The sequence below is a fragment of the Anguilla anguilla genome, chromosome 1 (genome assembly GCF_013347855.1).
Source record: "Anguilla anguilla isolate fAngAng1 chromosome 1, fAngAng1.pri, whole genome shotgun sequence".
Classification (NCBI taxonomy): Eukaryota; Metazoa; Chordata; class Actinopteri; order Anguilliformes; family Anguillidae; genus Anguilla; species Anguilla anguilla.
In genome coordinates this window covers 12,939,729-12,955,916 of record NC_049201.1, presented here as the reverse complement: position 1 = coordinate 12,955,916, position 16,188 = coordinate 12,939,729, and the positions used below count along the sequence as shown (strand labels likewise).

General features: G+C 49.5%; 1 protein-coding gene across 2 annotated transcripts in view; it reads left to right on the top strand.

The window, feature by feature from the left end:
• The window catches only part of ttc7b (tetratricopeptide repeat domain 7B), a 52,416-nt gene extending 40,817 nt beyond the window's left edge, over nucleotides 1–11,599 (top strand). For both annotated transcript variants that reach the window (XM_035423986.1, XM_035423978.1), the window contains one exon: nucleotides 8,909–11,599. In XM_035423986.1, coding sequence (XP_035279877.1) covers nucleotides 8,909–9,130 — 222 coding nt within the window. In that variant the 3' untranslated portion in view covers nucleotides 9,131–11,599. The remainder of the gene's footprint in view (nucleotides 1–8,908) is intronic.
• The last annotated feature ends 4,589 nt before the right edge of the window (nucleotides 11,600–16,188 follow it).

Genomic DNA, 16,188 nt, shown 5'->3' with positions numbered 1-16,188 from the left:
GAAGATCCCGTTTGTGTTCTAAGATAGTAAGTGTGCCGGTATTTGCAGCAACTAGGCTAAATTTGTAACATAACTTTCATCCTCTGACGGAGTTCCGCAGTTGCTCTGTTTTGCCGGGGTCTGATGTCCCACTGGGAACACGAGTTTCCCAGGGAGGATATTCTGGTCTTTAAACAGACGTGACGTTCCGGCGCGCTGCTTTGTCGCGTGGAAAGGATATCTCCAGGTTTCCCATCTCTGAAGGCCTGTTTGTGGCCTTGCTGGAAATGCTCTGCTTATTGGCTCCGCAGGGTTAATGTCAGAAGTGAGCCGTTGGATCCCGGCTCATTAAAGATGCCCCTTGTCTGCGGTATCTCTGTGAGTAAGGTGCTCTGGTGCTGGTCTGATTGGCAGAGAAACATTCTCCAGGCTCCTGCACTGGACTTTATTTAATCATCTGGAGGTTCTGTTATTTGCATCAGGACTCCCCCCGATGAATTGATTTTATGATGTCCCATTTCATTGGTCCCTCTCTGGCTGGATCAGGGGTGCCAGACTCCAGTCCTGGAGGACCGCAGCACCTGCTGGTTTTTGGTGTTTCACAAGTGATTCATTTACGTCTTTGATTGGCCCACACACCTTGTTCTCAAGGCCTTAGTTGGCTGCTGATTGAAAGGAAAGCTCAAATACCTGCAGGCACTGTGACCTTCCAGGACTGGAGTTTTTCACCCCTGGGCTAAATTGTTGGCCTCCGTCAAAACCTCAAACCCAGAGAAGTTTTCGGAAGCCGCTCTCGGCGATGTGCTGAGTCAACTGGCCAAATGTGCGCCCGGATATCAGGGTCGAAGGTGGAAGGACCCGTGACACAGGCGCACTACAGCACTGTGGCGGCCGCCGTCTCTGTCCCTCAACACGCGGGTTAGCGTTGGCGTGAACAGGGTTCTTAAGACCGCAGCTCCGCCAGCTCACCAGCCCTGACAGGGTTCTCGCGCGTCTCAGAGATTACGCGGGTCTCTAAAACCGCCGCCCGTGACAGCGGGAGAGGGAGTGATTCAGCCTCTGTGAAAGCACTTGTCGATAATTTCTTTCTTGCTGAAGGACCCCGGGTCCTGGGGCAGGCCGCTCTGAGGCTGCGGTGTTTGTCACGTCGGATCAGCCGAGCGAAAAACGTGCTCTCTCTCAGCTAGCCAAACGCTGTCGGAGAGGCTCTGAAAAATACATAGGCTTATGCATTTCAAAGAACAGCGCGAGCCTCAGCTATTCACTTTGAAGGGGTGCTGAAGTGTTGTGGGAAGGGGTATCAAAGCCAAGTGCATGCTGGGATTGCTATACGCGGGGAATTCTTGCGCCGGGGGGGCATGGCGGAGGCTTTGTTGGGCTCTGTGCGTATGACATACATTGTATGTGAGGGGGAAGAGCAGGACCCGCTTATTTCTATTGCAGAACAACGCTCACCGTTTGAAGGCGGGACGCGCAGGCAGCGTGTGCGTACGCTTCGCGTATTGCTGCTGACATGTTATTTGAGTCGGTGACATCACGCGGCTTTCTCCCATGACCTTTTCCGCGTTGGCAGGCAAAGAGAGGGCCTGTATTTACGTCTGTTGGGCTTTGCTCCTGGGGTAGCAGCTATGACTACAGACAGTTAAGACCGGTTCAGTTTGTTCTCCGAGACCATGTGCTCCCTGAGGCCCCGGCTTCTGTGCCTTCGGTATAAATGGGAGACAAAAAACGGACCCTCCGTCATTTCTGCACAAGACGCTCCCTGTGAGAACAGCTGCCTGCGTGCGTTCACAAATGCTGTGTCCATGGGCTCGGATTCATTACTCTCAAACTGGATTACTGCTCTCTACGCAGAGCCACTATTCTTAATGACACTGAAACATCCCATATGCTGGCTTCTATGCAGATAACATTCCATTTGCATTAGGTTCGCAAGGTCTAAGCCCTGGCTTTATACGTGAAGCTGCACTTTCGTGTGTATGGTGTGTCTGTTTTCCTTCTTCGTGTGTGTGTGTGTGTGCACCTGCATGTGTGTGCCTGTGCCTGTGTGTGTGTGTGTGTGTGTGTGTGCACCTGCATGTGTGTGTGCCTGTGCCTGTGTGTGTGTGTGTGTGTGTGTGTGTGCACCTGCATGTGTGTGCCTGTGCCTGTGTGTGTGTGTGTGCACCTGCATGTGTGTGTGCCTGTGCCTGTGTGTGTGTGTGTGTCTGTGCCTGTGCCTGTGTGTGTGTGTGTGTGTGTGTGTGTTTGCGAGTGACTGAATGTAAGGTCCAGGCTGCAGCTGCTATCATGGTGAGGCCAAAGATTTTGCTCCAGTACACACTGTATCATCGACAGTTTTTAGAGCGTAAACCCTGATACGCAATTAAGGGGCGCTTAATTATTCATTAGCTCCTCTTGCTGATAGACCAGAAAATGCGAGCGAGTTATTCTCCTCTCGGAGAAACCGGAGAGCGAGCGCGCGAGTGTGTGAGGGGAAGAAAGGCTGCCTCCCAGCTGCTGTGAAGTGTGTTCCTAATAAAACATTCATGAGGTGCCATTCCGGCTCCCCCTCGCGCAGTCGCGGCTGACTCCATCAGATGAAATGTGTGAGAGGTGTCAAGCGGGCCAGCGCGGGCCTCCTTTTGTCTCTGTGTGATTGCTCATTCTCTGCAAGCTGCAGTGGGAGAGGATGTAATGACTGCTGAAGCCTGTCAGCCCCCTCGCCACCCCCCCACATACACACGCATATGCACACACACGCACACGCTCTCTCTCACACACCGACATACGCACATACACATACGCACAGACTCTCTCACACACACACACACTCACTCACACGTACACATACACAAGCTTACACATATGTGCACACACACACACATACGCACGCACACACAAATTCTCTCACTCACACACACACACACCCATCCTCTCTGTATCCCCATAGACAGCTCCTGCTTGGCTCCTGATGGCCTGTGCTGTTGATCTAAGGCCAGCGGCTGTGTGCTGGAGACAGCAGAGCCCAGGTGCCTGTGTGCCTGAGGTTACCAGGTGCACTGTTTCACACTGTTTTAGGCACCACAGATACGTCCCGTCACGGTTTGAGGGATGCTGGGCCTTCACACAGAAGGTTTCTGTCTGTATTGGATAGAAAGGCTGTAATGATGTTGCTACTGTGGGGAGGATTCACTGTTCTCTATGAGAGCTTTGGTTGCCTGAGCTACTGTGTATTTATTATCTGAGTGTGTATTTCGGGAGGACTGTCTCAGAGTGAGTGTTGCGGCAGGGGTCCCTGCACAGTCCCACACTGGAATAAATTACAGGACTGGAAGCTTATCTATATCAGGCCATACAGCATCAAACCGACAGCCCAGAAGGACAGTGAGTAACCTTCGCACACTTTCCCCCCGCTGAACACAGGCGGAGTCTCGGCTTGAGTGACAGCGCTGAGCCCCGCCCTTAGTAGAGCTGCTCGTTAGTGGGAGCAGATTAAGGAACAGGGAAAAGCGCCTGGAGACCATCTCTAAGGCGGGATTTACAGGAGCTGCTGGTTTCCTCTGTCACCTCCCGGCCCCTCCCACCTGCCTCTTCCGGTCATAGTCCATTTTGCACAACTATTCTGCCTTGTCAGGAAGCAGGTTTCCGGAAAGTTCCCCCCGACTGGCCGAGCGTGTCCTCTTTTGCACTCTTTGGCAAAGCCACAGGGGGGAGCAGCTCGGATGCTTGGGCTGAAGGTTCTGAGGTGCAGTCCTCAAAAATTTATGGCGTTAAAGTAAAAGCATTTGGGCTGCTAGACCGAAAAATTGGGCCTTTGTTTCAGAAAACACATTGTGTGCTTGTAACTACACACTGACTCTCTGTCTCCCTGTCTCTCACACACACACACACAGGTACGTGTGTTTGTGTGTGTGTGTGTGTGTGTGAGCGAGACAAAGAGCGCAAGCTGCTCTGTTCTCAGGATAAATCGCAAATGTGATTTATATTTTCCACCTTATCCAGCCAACACTTTCAAGTGTCCAAGCAATAGCACAGTCTCCACAGTGAAAGACACTGGCCCCTGACTGTGAGCTGTATGTGCAGGTATGTGGCATTTGGGGCATAAACACTACATGCCTTTTATAGCGGTTGTGTTTGCCTTCATGTCATGTTATATTCAATATCTCCCGCTGCCTTCAGACGGACGCTCATGTTGAACTGTAATATTGCTGTTCCCATTTTCTCTTTATGGAAAATGGAGTCCTGGAAAACACAGAGCCATGAATTATTGACTGTCTCTAACCTTTTCACATGTGCCCTGTGGAGTTCTTTTGTGGGCTAAAACACTTACATAATCACCCTTTTCTCTGATCGAGAGGGCGGATGGATGGCCTGATTGTAAGTACACACACACACACACACACACACACACACAATCACACACATACACAAACACACATATACGAGTACAAACATAAGCATACAGACGTACGCACACACATTATGTACTGTCACAATCACTTTACATGTTGAACCAGCTCTATCTGCTGTTCCCATAGCCCTCATTCTATAGCCACCCTACCCATACATTGGGTCTTAGCCGCGCCCCCCCAATGGAGCCCAACTGTGTGGCCCGTCCCATCGGCCCGCCCAGGGTCTGCGCCCGTCGCATTAAATGGAGTGCGGAGCGGGAGAAACGGAGAGCGGGCGGAGTCCTGCGGTTCAGCCAGCCCGCCCGCCGCAGCGCCAGCCCCTTCCGCCGCACACGCCACCGTCGCCATCTCCGCCGCCCAGGCCTGAAAACCCGAGACCCGGCCACCGGCGAGCCCATTAGAGCGTTAGAAAGCAGAGGAGAGAGGCCGTAGATCAGAGGAGGTCCCGGGTGGGTGAGTCCCGCGAGGCCAGCGGCTTCCTCCGCGGCGCTTAGCGGGCTGATCTCGGGGAAGAACAGGAAAGCCATTACCTCCTGAGCCGCCTCTAACCTCAGAGAGAGGCTAACCTGTTCCTGCTCCCGTCCACAGAGCCTGTGCTACGCTACGCTAACCGGCGCAGGGCGGAGGCAGGGGTGGGGATGAGGGGGAGGGAACGCGTGCGAAACGGCCGCTAGTGAGGAGACACGGCGGCTGCAGTCAGACGCATATGAGCGTTGTTTCAGTTTGGGTGGGGCGGCAGTGTAGTATAATGGGTAAGGAACTGGTCTTGTAACTTAAAGGACGCAGGTTCGATTCCCAGGTTGGGCGCTGCTGTTCTACCCTTGAACCAGGTGCTTACCCTGCATTGTAATGGCATTAATGGCATCCGCGCGCGGCGGTCCTGCAAGGACGCGGAACGCACCGCCGACGCACCGAGGGCCGGCCGTCGCTCTGACAGTGGTTGCTAGGCGTTGGGACGAGCCCAGGCGAGCATGTGGAGTGTGGGCGAACTGATGGCACCTGCTGTGATCTCAGCTGTAAGCTGTGATCCTGTGCTTACGTGTCTCTGAGCGCATGTATGTGTCTGTTTCACAGTGCGTGTCAGTGTGTGCATATGTGCATCCCTGCGTATGTGCTCGCCTCGCATATGCGTGTGTGTGTGTGTGTGTGTGTGTGTGTGTGTGTGTTTGTGTGCTCGTGTGTCTGTGGGTGTGATGGAGAGAAACAGAGAGAGAAAAGCCTTGAGCAGACGACACACTACATTCTCAGAATGTATATCTTCTTACAGTAATCTTCCCCAGTATCTGAAAGCCTAGAGCACACAGTGTGATTTTAGAAGGACTGGAAACAAGGGCTGTGCAAGCTGCCAGCGTGCCTCTCGCGCTCCCTCTGTCAGCTACTGCAGAGTCACCGCGCGAGCTCGCGGTCCGGGAGCCACGGTGTGTGTCACCACCTCGGGATGTGGCGCGGTTGCCAGCATGAGCGTTATCGGACTTGATGTTTTCTTCCCGGCTTGCTCCGTGGGCTTTAATAAAGTACGGAACAGAGCGTAATTGCCGGGTGCATTAAATCTCCCACCGCGCTACCAGGGATTGTTTCTCTCCATCGGCCGCACTTCCGTCGCTGGCTGTGTCCGATCAGACGGCCACTGAACCGAACGGGCGCCCGGGCTTAACTCTTCCGCTTCCGTCCGGCCGCTCGCGTCCTCAGATCATCGCGTCTCTCCTCTGGCGCGGTCGTCTCCGTGCGTCTCGTTCATTACGGGGGTCCTGCGGGATACCGCTCTCGCTGGAAGCGTCCGCTGATTGCTCCGTCCCGTCGGCCGTTACCAGGCCTCCGTGAACGCGCCGACCGCGCCGCGAGGTTCCTGTGCTTTCTGAAATGTAAAAATAATAATAATCGCAGTCTGCTCGTGCTCAGAATAACAAGCGTAAATCACGAGACTCTGACACCACGCGGTGCATCTCTGATGAACCACTTCAGCCGGCAAACAACACGTTTCACCCCGATTCATGACCAGCTCCTGGCAACTCGTGAGCCTATTATTAGCCTAATCAGTGTGAATAAATTATACGCGCAGGGGATCGCGTGAATAATAGAAGCAAAACAGACAAGTAACGTAACATTAACGCATCACGAATACAGCAATGAAAATAACACAAGAGCAAAAATATAAAAATAAAAGCAAAACGGACAGTGAGAGACATGAAAACAAACCAACAAATAGGGGAGGGCTTAAAAGGAGTGGCATAAGAGAAAGGGTGAAGTACTCTAAACGTGTGTACCCTGCGTTTCTGTGCCTGTGGGGGAGTGGAGAAGGGCTGTGTTGCGCTAAGAGAGCACGGTGCTGTAACTGCTTCAGTTCCCTCTCCCGCCACAGGGGCAGGCTCTCGGGGAGCTGGCTCTCTGCCGCGCTCGCGCGCGCTCGGCCACTGTTAAACTGAGTCTGCGATAATGCCGGGGTTAATCCTGCACAGTTCCGCCAGTGCCTCGCTTTTAATTATGTGGCTCCCCCGGCCGCCCCGTCACTCTTCCTGCGCGCGCCGTCCCCGGGGAACCCCCCCTTTTGTTTCACAGCCTCCACCAATCTGCAGTGAATTTCCCCCACTGTCCCTCGGGAGCAGTGTGTTTCAGCAAACCCTGAGCTGGGTATAATTAAGAGTGGCCCACGGGGAGCGTGCCCGGTAGCTCCTCCAATGCAGCCTGCTGAAGAAGGGAGTCTGGCGGGCTGTGAAACGCCAGGGGGGTCGGGCTGGGGGGGAGGAGGGGGGGGATTATTTGTATTGTTTTTTCCGGGAGACTAAAGGTCAGCTGGACTTTAAACTGTCGTTCCACTACCCTATGACCTACGGTTCAGATTCCCTCTCAGATGTGCATTTCCACCTGCCTGGTTTACTGTCATTGTCGACAGTGTGCTTACCAACGCTATTGCTTTGTGTAGATAGGGTTCTCAGTATGGCCAAAAGACATGCTGGCCAAATTGCTGTATGGCTTATATGTTGCCGTATCAGCAATGGTAAGCATGCTTCAGCTTTGTAGCATCTGTTAGCAAGTCTGCAGCTGTTTCCTCATACCGTCCAGGGTCAGGCTGTATATTAAATGCAAGTCATGCATGAAACACATGCTAAATGTGTTAATGAAGCTGTTATGTAACATGTATGAAGGCCTTGCATTTACATGCAATATTTAGCCCCGTACATCTGGTTATTATGTTTCTGACTTTCTTTCGTGTAGTTTTTTAGGCATTTTGCTGGCGTTCTCATCCGGAGCAACATACAAGCTGACGTTCTTTTTGCATACGATCTATGCACACAACTGGATATTTGCTGAAGCAATTAGGTTAAGTACCTTGCTCAAGGGCACAACAGCAGCGATCCACCTCATAATCAAACCAACAGCCTCAGAGTTGCATTTCCAGTTCTTGAACCAATAAACCATTTTCTTCCAGTACACCATTTTCTTTTTTCACACTCTTTGAAAATGGCAGTTTGGTCTGGTCGTATTCAGCTGGTTAAAGTGCAGATCATCAGCAGTTGTTTTATCTCTGATGTGTGAAATGCAGCTAGCTGTTAGTGCAGTGAGTTCACTGGCACCGCTGTGCTGAAAGCACATGCTCATTTCCTCCTGTATGAACAGATGATCTGCATGTGTAGAGTTCAGGCTTTAGTCATTTATATCATCAGTGCTGTAAAGTAGAATATGGAAGTGCAGCAGCCAGGGCCGTCATCACGACTGAGGGCGAACTTTAGCGCGGGGCAAGGCTTTGCCATCCGGAATTTACTGGAACTTTTGTGGAGCCAGACGCGCTGTCTCCAGCTAAGAAAGAGCCAGTGGAGCGCAGCCTTATCATTTTTTGGAAGGATACCGTGTTAGTGCCGCAGTGGGATACAGCAGAGCTAAGCACTGAAATTAAGTACATCATTTCGCATCACGGGGCATTTCTGCCTGAATCATCAACATCCAGAACACGGGCGCTTCCTTTTCTCCTGTCACAGGTGGAATTGTGTTCATTTCGTAAGGGGGTCGTTCCTTTACGGTTGGCTTTCTAAGCTAGTTTGGGGTGTGGTTGACTGACAAATGCATCGTCATTGTTACTGCTTTTAAGTGAATTGTTTTTAGTAATTCATTTGAAGTCACAGTTTGCCCTAACCAGAACCCGTTTTTTTAACACCTGTCAGTTGAGTAGTTTATTTCCTGTTTGTACTTAATTTTCTGTCTCGGCAACAAGCAGAGCTGTCACATGACATATTATGCGTGTCCACCCACTGAAGACAAACACTTTATGATTCGCTGTCTCCTTCACTATGCATCTGATTGTGGACAGACACAGGAAGCTGTCTTTGGACAAAGTGTAAAATGCGTTTTCTTGTATTGATTAAGGCAAGGGTTGGCTTATTTGCCTTTTTTTGAGGAATTAAATCATCAGGCATTTTGTTGCAACAAATTAGTTTTTTAGTTAGGCTCTTGTGCTGACTTGCAGAGCAGGAACTGCAGTGTCAGAGTTGGAGTTGTTTCCTGTTGTGACCCTCTCTCCTCTTTGGTTGGGTATCTCTTAGGGCCTGATCCTGCACCAGCTGCAGCGCTACAGCCTGGCGGAGAAGATCCTGCGCGACGCGGTGCAGGTCAACTCCACAGCCCACGACGTGTGGAACAGCCTGGGGGAGGTGCTGCAGGCCCAGGGCAACGACGACGCCGCCACCGAGTGCTTCCTGACCGCCCTGGAGCTGGAGGCCAGCAGCCCCATCCTGCCCTTCACCATCATTCCCCGGGCCCTGTGATGGGCCCCCGGGGGAAGAGGGGGCCCCCTGGAGGAGAGAGGGGCCCCTGGAGGAAGCCCCGCCCTGTCCCCCCCCCCACACCCCTGTCATATTCTGTTTACTGGCCCCTGAGGGCGCTTGACCTTTTCACCAGTATTCCCCGTGCCCCGTGCCTTTCCCTCAGGGAACCGCTGCCCCCCTGCCTGCTCCTCGTGATTAGCCCCGCCCCCCTCCTCCCGGGGAAACCCCGCCCTCGCCCCCCTGCCCTGTGTCAGGGCTCTGGGGAAGCCCATCCTCTGTATCTCCACTGTAATGCGGTGTTATCGTCCCCACCAAACCGTCAGATCTCCCAGACATGCCAGAGGGGAAAAAACACACACAAGCGCAGTTTCTGGTGTAGCCTGACTCTGAATGTGGCTGTATCAACCCTCACCCCGTACCCTGTGTTCATGTGTCATTTCCTTGCTGTGGTCGTCTCCTCCTCCTAACTGCGTAAATTGTAAAATTAAGCTGTAACGGTTCACTTGGTAGCGATGAAGTGTACATGAGGGTTGTATGAAACAGAGACTGTGCCAAACAAAACTTTGAGATATTGATCTCTGTGTATGATATCAGTGACGACAGATTGATTATATAGATTTGGTCAATAGTTCAAACTCCAAATTGGGTTTGGGAAGTCTTTGCATTCCATATTATTATTTTTTCATTTTGCATTACTGTTAGTGTCCATTGTTTGTAGTGCAGAAAAGGAAGGGAGGATAAGCCATGATGAACTCCAGCTATTTTACGTCAGAAATGATCCAGGAGAAGTTCTATTCTATCTCCGTCAGGGAGGTTCAAAGGTGAAGAAAAGTTACTGGTTACTGGCAAGTACCTGCACTGCAGTAGGGTTATTAGAGAAAATGGGGTTAATAGGTGGAGAAAAGTCACTGGCAAGTGTTTACCTTAAACACAGTAGGGTTATTAAAATTGGGGAGGAACTAGCAGAGTAACGAGCTTTAAAAAAAACTGGCATATAAAAGTGTTTTCTGGATCACGAAAGGAGCAGATGGTTCAACCACCACGTGGTCAACGCGCATGCGCCTTTAAAAGTAAAAAATATAGCACAACATAAGATGAGGAACACTGCTCTTTTTCAGGCTTGGTTCAGCTCGAGCAGCAGAATTGAAAGTGGCTGGCTCACCCCCAGCTGTGTCTCCCCCCTCACATTTACACTAATGCATCGGGTGGGACATTGTGCTGTGGGAACTGGCCTCACGGTCACATCTGTGTGTCTGTCTGTGTCGTCGTGTGTACGTCTGTGTGTGTGTGTGTGTGTGTGTGTGTGCATGTGCGTGCATGCATGTGCATGTGTGTGTACTGTATAATCACTCCCCCAGTTCTGTACTAATGCATTGCTTCTTTCTGTTGAAAGGTGGTAATGCTGATTATTTTTAACTTGACCAAGAGTGTTTGTGTGTCTGTCTGTCTTGTCTGTTTGTCTGTCTGCGTATGTGTGTCTGTGTCTGTCTGTGTGTGTGTGTGTCTGTGTCTGTCTGTCTGTTTGCATGTGTGTGTGTGTTTGTTTGTGTGTACCTCTGTGTCTCTTTCAGGGTCCCACTGCGTGTTTTGTGCCACCAGTATATTTGTTTAGAACTATATTAGCTTCACGCTAGGTAACTTGAAAGATGTGTATTTTGTGTGTGAAACTGCACTTCGCAGCTTTTACATTTGTATATTTTGTTAATGTGCCGCTTCAACAAAATGTGCGCCCTTCCATATATATATCTCACTTTACAAAATGTGCATCCGTCAGAATATATCTCACTTTACTGTAACTTAGTTCTTTTTTTTTTTGTCATTGCCATTGTTTTTGTCTAGACACAATGCAGATTTAACTGGGAACTGGGTTGACGCCATGTTTGGTATTTAATACACTTGGTTCAGCAGAAAAACAGTGCAAACCGTTTTATAAATTAAAGTTTTAACAAAAGAAAATCATTAGCTCTCAAAAGTAAATGCCAAAAACAGTGATCCTTAAAGATAGCCTATGTTGTTTCTGTGAATAGTTTTTTTTTTTTCATATTACCTTGGAAGTGAGTTTGATTATAATTGCAGATTATTATTTCAAATCGATTATTAGATGTATGTTATTTTAGTAAATTATATTTTACAGTGGATTATGTTACTGAGATGTTACAGAGCTACAATATTTATATTTTGTCATGGAGTAGTTCTTACTTGAATTGAAAACAGAAATGAATTAGCCTGTTTCAGTTTAAATGTTGTCATTTCAGAGGGTATGTGGCTGGTTACCTTTTTTTATGTTCTGATTGTTGGATCTGTACGTAGTGTCCCTCCTTGCTCTACCTTTGAATTGTCAGTATGCCAAGACATCCATTGCATTTTAATGTGTCCATACAACAGAGATGAAATGGAGATGCGCACAGATCTGATATTTATCCCACTGGAGAATGTATTATGATGTCAATAAAAAGTGATTGGAATAGACTTTGCTTGTTGAGTAATAAATATCACTTGCGAACCGTTTGTGCAGTTTGAAGTCGGCGCTAAGGGATTTTCCTCAGTGTCCGTGTCATTTTGCACTTACTTTGCGCTTCGCAGATTGTGGGGGTCTCTGTTGTCATATCCAGCCAAAGCGCGGGTTCTTACGTGACAGTTTTCGTCTTCGTGGGATGTCCCTGATTTGCGAGTGGGTACAGTGTTTTGAAACGATCGGTGATCGATCGGAGAATTCCAGAAATCAAACGCGAATAAACAAATAAACGGAGAAACAGCAGCCCGGGAAAGAGAAAAGAAAAATTAATGATTTAGGACCAGTAAAACAAAGGCTGACAAACCAAGCAGGAGGGAGTAAAGCTTTTCAGACTAGTTAATGCACTAAGCCCTGCCTTAAACAAATGAAAGCGCCTTGGCATATCTCTGAGCTCTCGGTAAATCACAGAGGGATGCGGAAACGGTGTTCCGTAATTGAAAATTTATAGAACTGATTTAGCGGGAGGTTATTAAGAATATTGAGACTGCTGCGGCAGAGCCTGCCGTTATTAAGACAGGGCGTCCCTGACAGAGCGCTGCCTCCTCTCCTGTCTGCTAGTTGTCATGCAGCAGGAGCGGTGTAGCAGTGCAGCATTGTGTCGCTCTGGAGGGGGCCAGACTCAGAGCCAGACCGCTGATGCTTCCTCCTCACCCTGATGCAACTAACTATCGTCCTGTAATCATCTTTCTGTGTCTAACCCTTTATTCCCCTCCTGAAAAACACTTGGACACTTGTCAGGGGTTGTTGTCCTTCAGAAGGAGACTCGCCAGGAAAGTGGTTTTTCTCAGTAGCCGAGAGACACAATCCTTTTCCCTCATAAATTTTGGCAATACTTTTGTACTGGATGCCTCCATATGAGGGCAACCATGTTATGACTGGGGCATCAGTGTACTAAATAAAATTGAGCTTGTACCCAAAACGTTGCAGGTAAAACTGCTGTTGTACCCTTGAGAAAGGTGCCTAGCCTGCATTGCTTCAGTATATGTCCAACTGCATGAATGGCTACTATGCAAAAATGCAAAATCTGTGTATGTCACCAGTCTTCCCATTCTGACTGGGAATCCTTGAGATATGTGTTTTTAACTACATATTTGGTTTTCCATTTATGCAATAAGAGGTTTTAAACCCAGGCATTGAGCATTCTCACAAGAGTGCTGTACGGTCTTGCCCTGGCATTTTTAAGGCATGTTTAGACGTGCACGCTCGCACGCATGACTGTACACACCCCTAATCTTCCCCTGGTGTGGTTCTGGGTCTGTGTGAGTTGTTAGGGCATCTTTGTGTGAAAACCAGTTGGAAACTAGGCCTTGGGATTGTGGACCCAGAACAGCCTGCACCACTGTCCTCATTTGACTGACTCACGTGTTCCTCTGAACGTGACACGCCCCTGCTGCTCCTCTTTCGACGGCGCTGTCAGGGGGACGCTCCTGTCCCGCTGTTCTCCCTCAGCTTCTCCTGCTCCGGAATGTTCTCTCGAGGAAATCACACCAAGGATCCGATCTATTACAGGCAGTCCTAATGATATCCATCTGTCTCTCTCTTTTCTCCCCCTCCTCAATGCTTGGTCATTGATCCTGCTGGTTAGAGCATGTGTGGGATTCCAGGCACAGGCAAATTAACCCACTGCATGCCTCACTCACCGCCCCAAGGTAAATGCCGTGTGAGGTCAGTGATTCCAATTTCACAGTTTTGGTGGTGGTTGTTGTTTTCTTGACTGTGCTGATCATCTTTGTACAGCTCTTTGGACCACGTTCTTGGCCTTTGCGAATAGGTATTTCACAAAGCGGGATAAATCAATTATCCAGCTATAAATCAGAAATACATTTCGGTGAATTCAATTAGATGAAATCCTCAAGTTTTTTTTCATAAATATTGATTAAAGTTAGCCGGCTAGCTCCGTAATCCCTCTGTGTGAAATATAGCCCTAATTTATATTAGGTAGATGAGACGGGCAGTGCATGATGGATGGGGAGTGAGACAGGTCACTGGGATACGTGCCCCTCTTGCACCTGTCATCCCATGCAGCTATGACTAATAAATACTGACTGCGGCGGGTCAGAGTCCGCCTCCGCCCTGCTCTCCTCCGGCGGCTTCTCTTCTGCTTGCGCGTTTCCGTCAGCTGCCGCCCTGCTCTCCTCCACCCTGCTCCTGCTCTCCTCCACCCTGACTCTGCTCTCCTCCACCCTGCCTCTGCTCTCCTCCACCCTGCCTCTGCTCTCCTCCACCCTGCCTATGATCTCCTCTGCCCTGACTCTGCTGTCCTTCACCCTGCCTCTGCTCTCCTCCACCCTGACTCTGCTCTCCTCCACCCTGCCCCTGCTCTCCTCCACCCTGCCCCTGCTCTCCTCCACCCTGACTCTACTCTCCTCCAGCCTGCCTCTACTCTCCTCCACCCTGCCTCTGCTCTCCTCCACCCTGCCTCTGCTCTCCTCCACCCTGCCTATGATCTCCTCTGCCCTGACTCTGCTCTCCTTCACCCTGACTCTATTTCCTCCACCCTGACTCTACTTTCCTCCAGCCTGCCTCTACTCTCCTCCACCCTGCCTCTACTCTCCTCCACCCTGCCTCTGCTCTCCTCCACCCTGCCTCTGCGCACATGCTAATGCAGCAGACTGTTCCCCACCAGCGGCGCTCCCGAGCAGCCTGGTCTCCCACACGAGGCCGGCCAATTATAGCTCTGCGCCGCTGAATCGGGTTAGCGCTGACACCGTGTCAGACTGGTCCCAAGCCAGGCCTTTTAGAAGGGTGCATTAAGAGACCAAAAGAGAAAGATGCCAGTTGCATTTTTTACCTTCAAGTTCCAGAAACTGCACTAACGTCAGTACACTTTACTTTGCATCATGTATATGTTTAGCCCCGGTAACCCTTACTTTCTCATTTTTAAAAAATCAATAGTTTTTTCATTGGAGAGTCTGATGAATCTGTATAGTAGGCTGACTTTAGTCAGGTCCAGACAGAGGCAAAAAAACATATCTGTGCTCAGAGCATGTCTTTGTGTGTTTAAAAATTGCTTTTGAGCACTTTCGATGTGCAACACAAGAAACTGTCAAATTGAGAGTTCTGTTCTGTCATCAAGCGTGTGATGGGGTCCCTGGGGGGGCCCTGACTGAAATTTATAATTCAGAAGTCCTCTCTACTTGAATGGCAGCATATGTAGGGTCATAAGGGACCTGCCTTCCAGTTAACAACCCCCACTGAACAGTGTTAGGCTTCCCTTTTTTGTTCTCGGGTATTGTACGAGATGCAAAAATGATTTGACACAGGGACAGAACTCAGAGTCAGAACCGCCCTCAGCTTAACAGGATGTGGTGTACACCGTGTTCGGCTTGGCTTGGTTTGGCTTGGCTTGGTTTGGCTGCTATCTGAATAACTTTCTCCAGACACAGCTGAGCCTATATGACCTTTCCTTTTCCTATTCTCTACATTCTTTCTGTACATAATATGGTGTAGTCTATAAAGATTTGTGACACGAGGTGTCTCGTGGTGTAGCCTGTACAGCACTATCCACATACTCATTGTGAGCCGTGACGTTGGCGGTTTGAGTCCGACCGCGCAAACTTTGTCGCACATCCTTCCCTTTTTCTTCTGCATTCTTCCTGTCTCTCTACACTGTCCTATCCAAAAAAGCTAAAAAAATATATGTATTTTGAAAGATTTGGGACAGATTTTATTTCTACCAGTGAAGGACCATTGCTGATTGAATATTCTGCTGTTTGTTTTGTCTCTGTCTTCGTGGGTCAGGTCAAGGTTTGAGCTGTTACTCTCGTTTTCCTCTGTGTATTACTGACCCCATTGTACTCATGGATTCTGCACAGATGGTGCACTGTAGAGAAAGGTGCATTGCAGTGCCTACACTGGTTTGAGGAGGGGAAAAAACCTCACTGAATAAATAATTAACATTAGCAAGCTGGCCACTTTGAAAATGTATTACTGACACACAATTATGGAAGCAATCTGACTGCTTGTGAAATATTCAAAAGGCATCAAGCTTGTTGAAAATCTCTCTCTTTCCCTCCCTCTCTCTCTCTCTCTCTCTCTCTATCTCACACACACACACGCACACACACAAATATAGACACACAGTCCATTTCCCTAACCTGCATCAATTCTGCAGTACTGTCATGGCAACCCAAAACCCTCTGCCATAACAGAGGAATGCTGCTCTATGAGTTAGCAGAGCACAGACTCCTATACTGGAATCAGTGCCATGCCCCCACAGTGAGTTAGCAGAGCACAGACTCCTATACTGGAATCAGTGCCATGCCCCCACAGTGAGTTAGCAGAGTACAGACTCCTATACTGGAATCAGTGCCACGCCCCCACAGTGAGTTAGCAGAGCACAGACTCCTATACTGGAATCAGTGCCACGCCTACACGGTGAGTTAGCAGAGCACAGACTCCTATACTGGAATCTGTGCCATGCCCCCACAGTGAGTTAGCAGAGCAAAGACTCCTATACTGGAATCAGTGCCATGCCCACACAGTGAGTTGACAAAAATATCTACCTGGGCCTTTTATTTATTGATGTCTTACTACTATTATA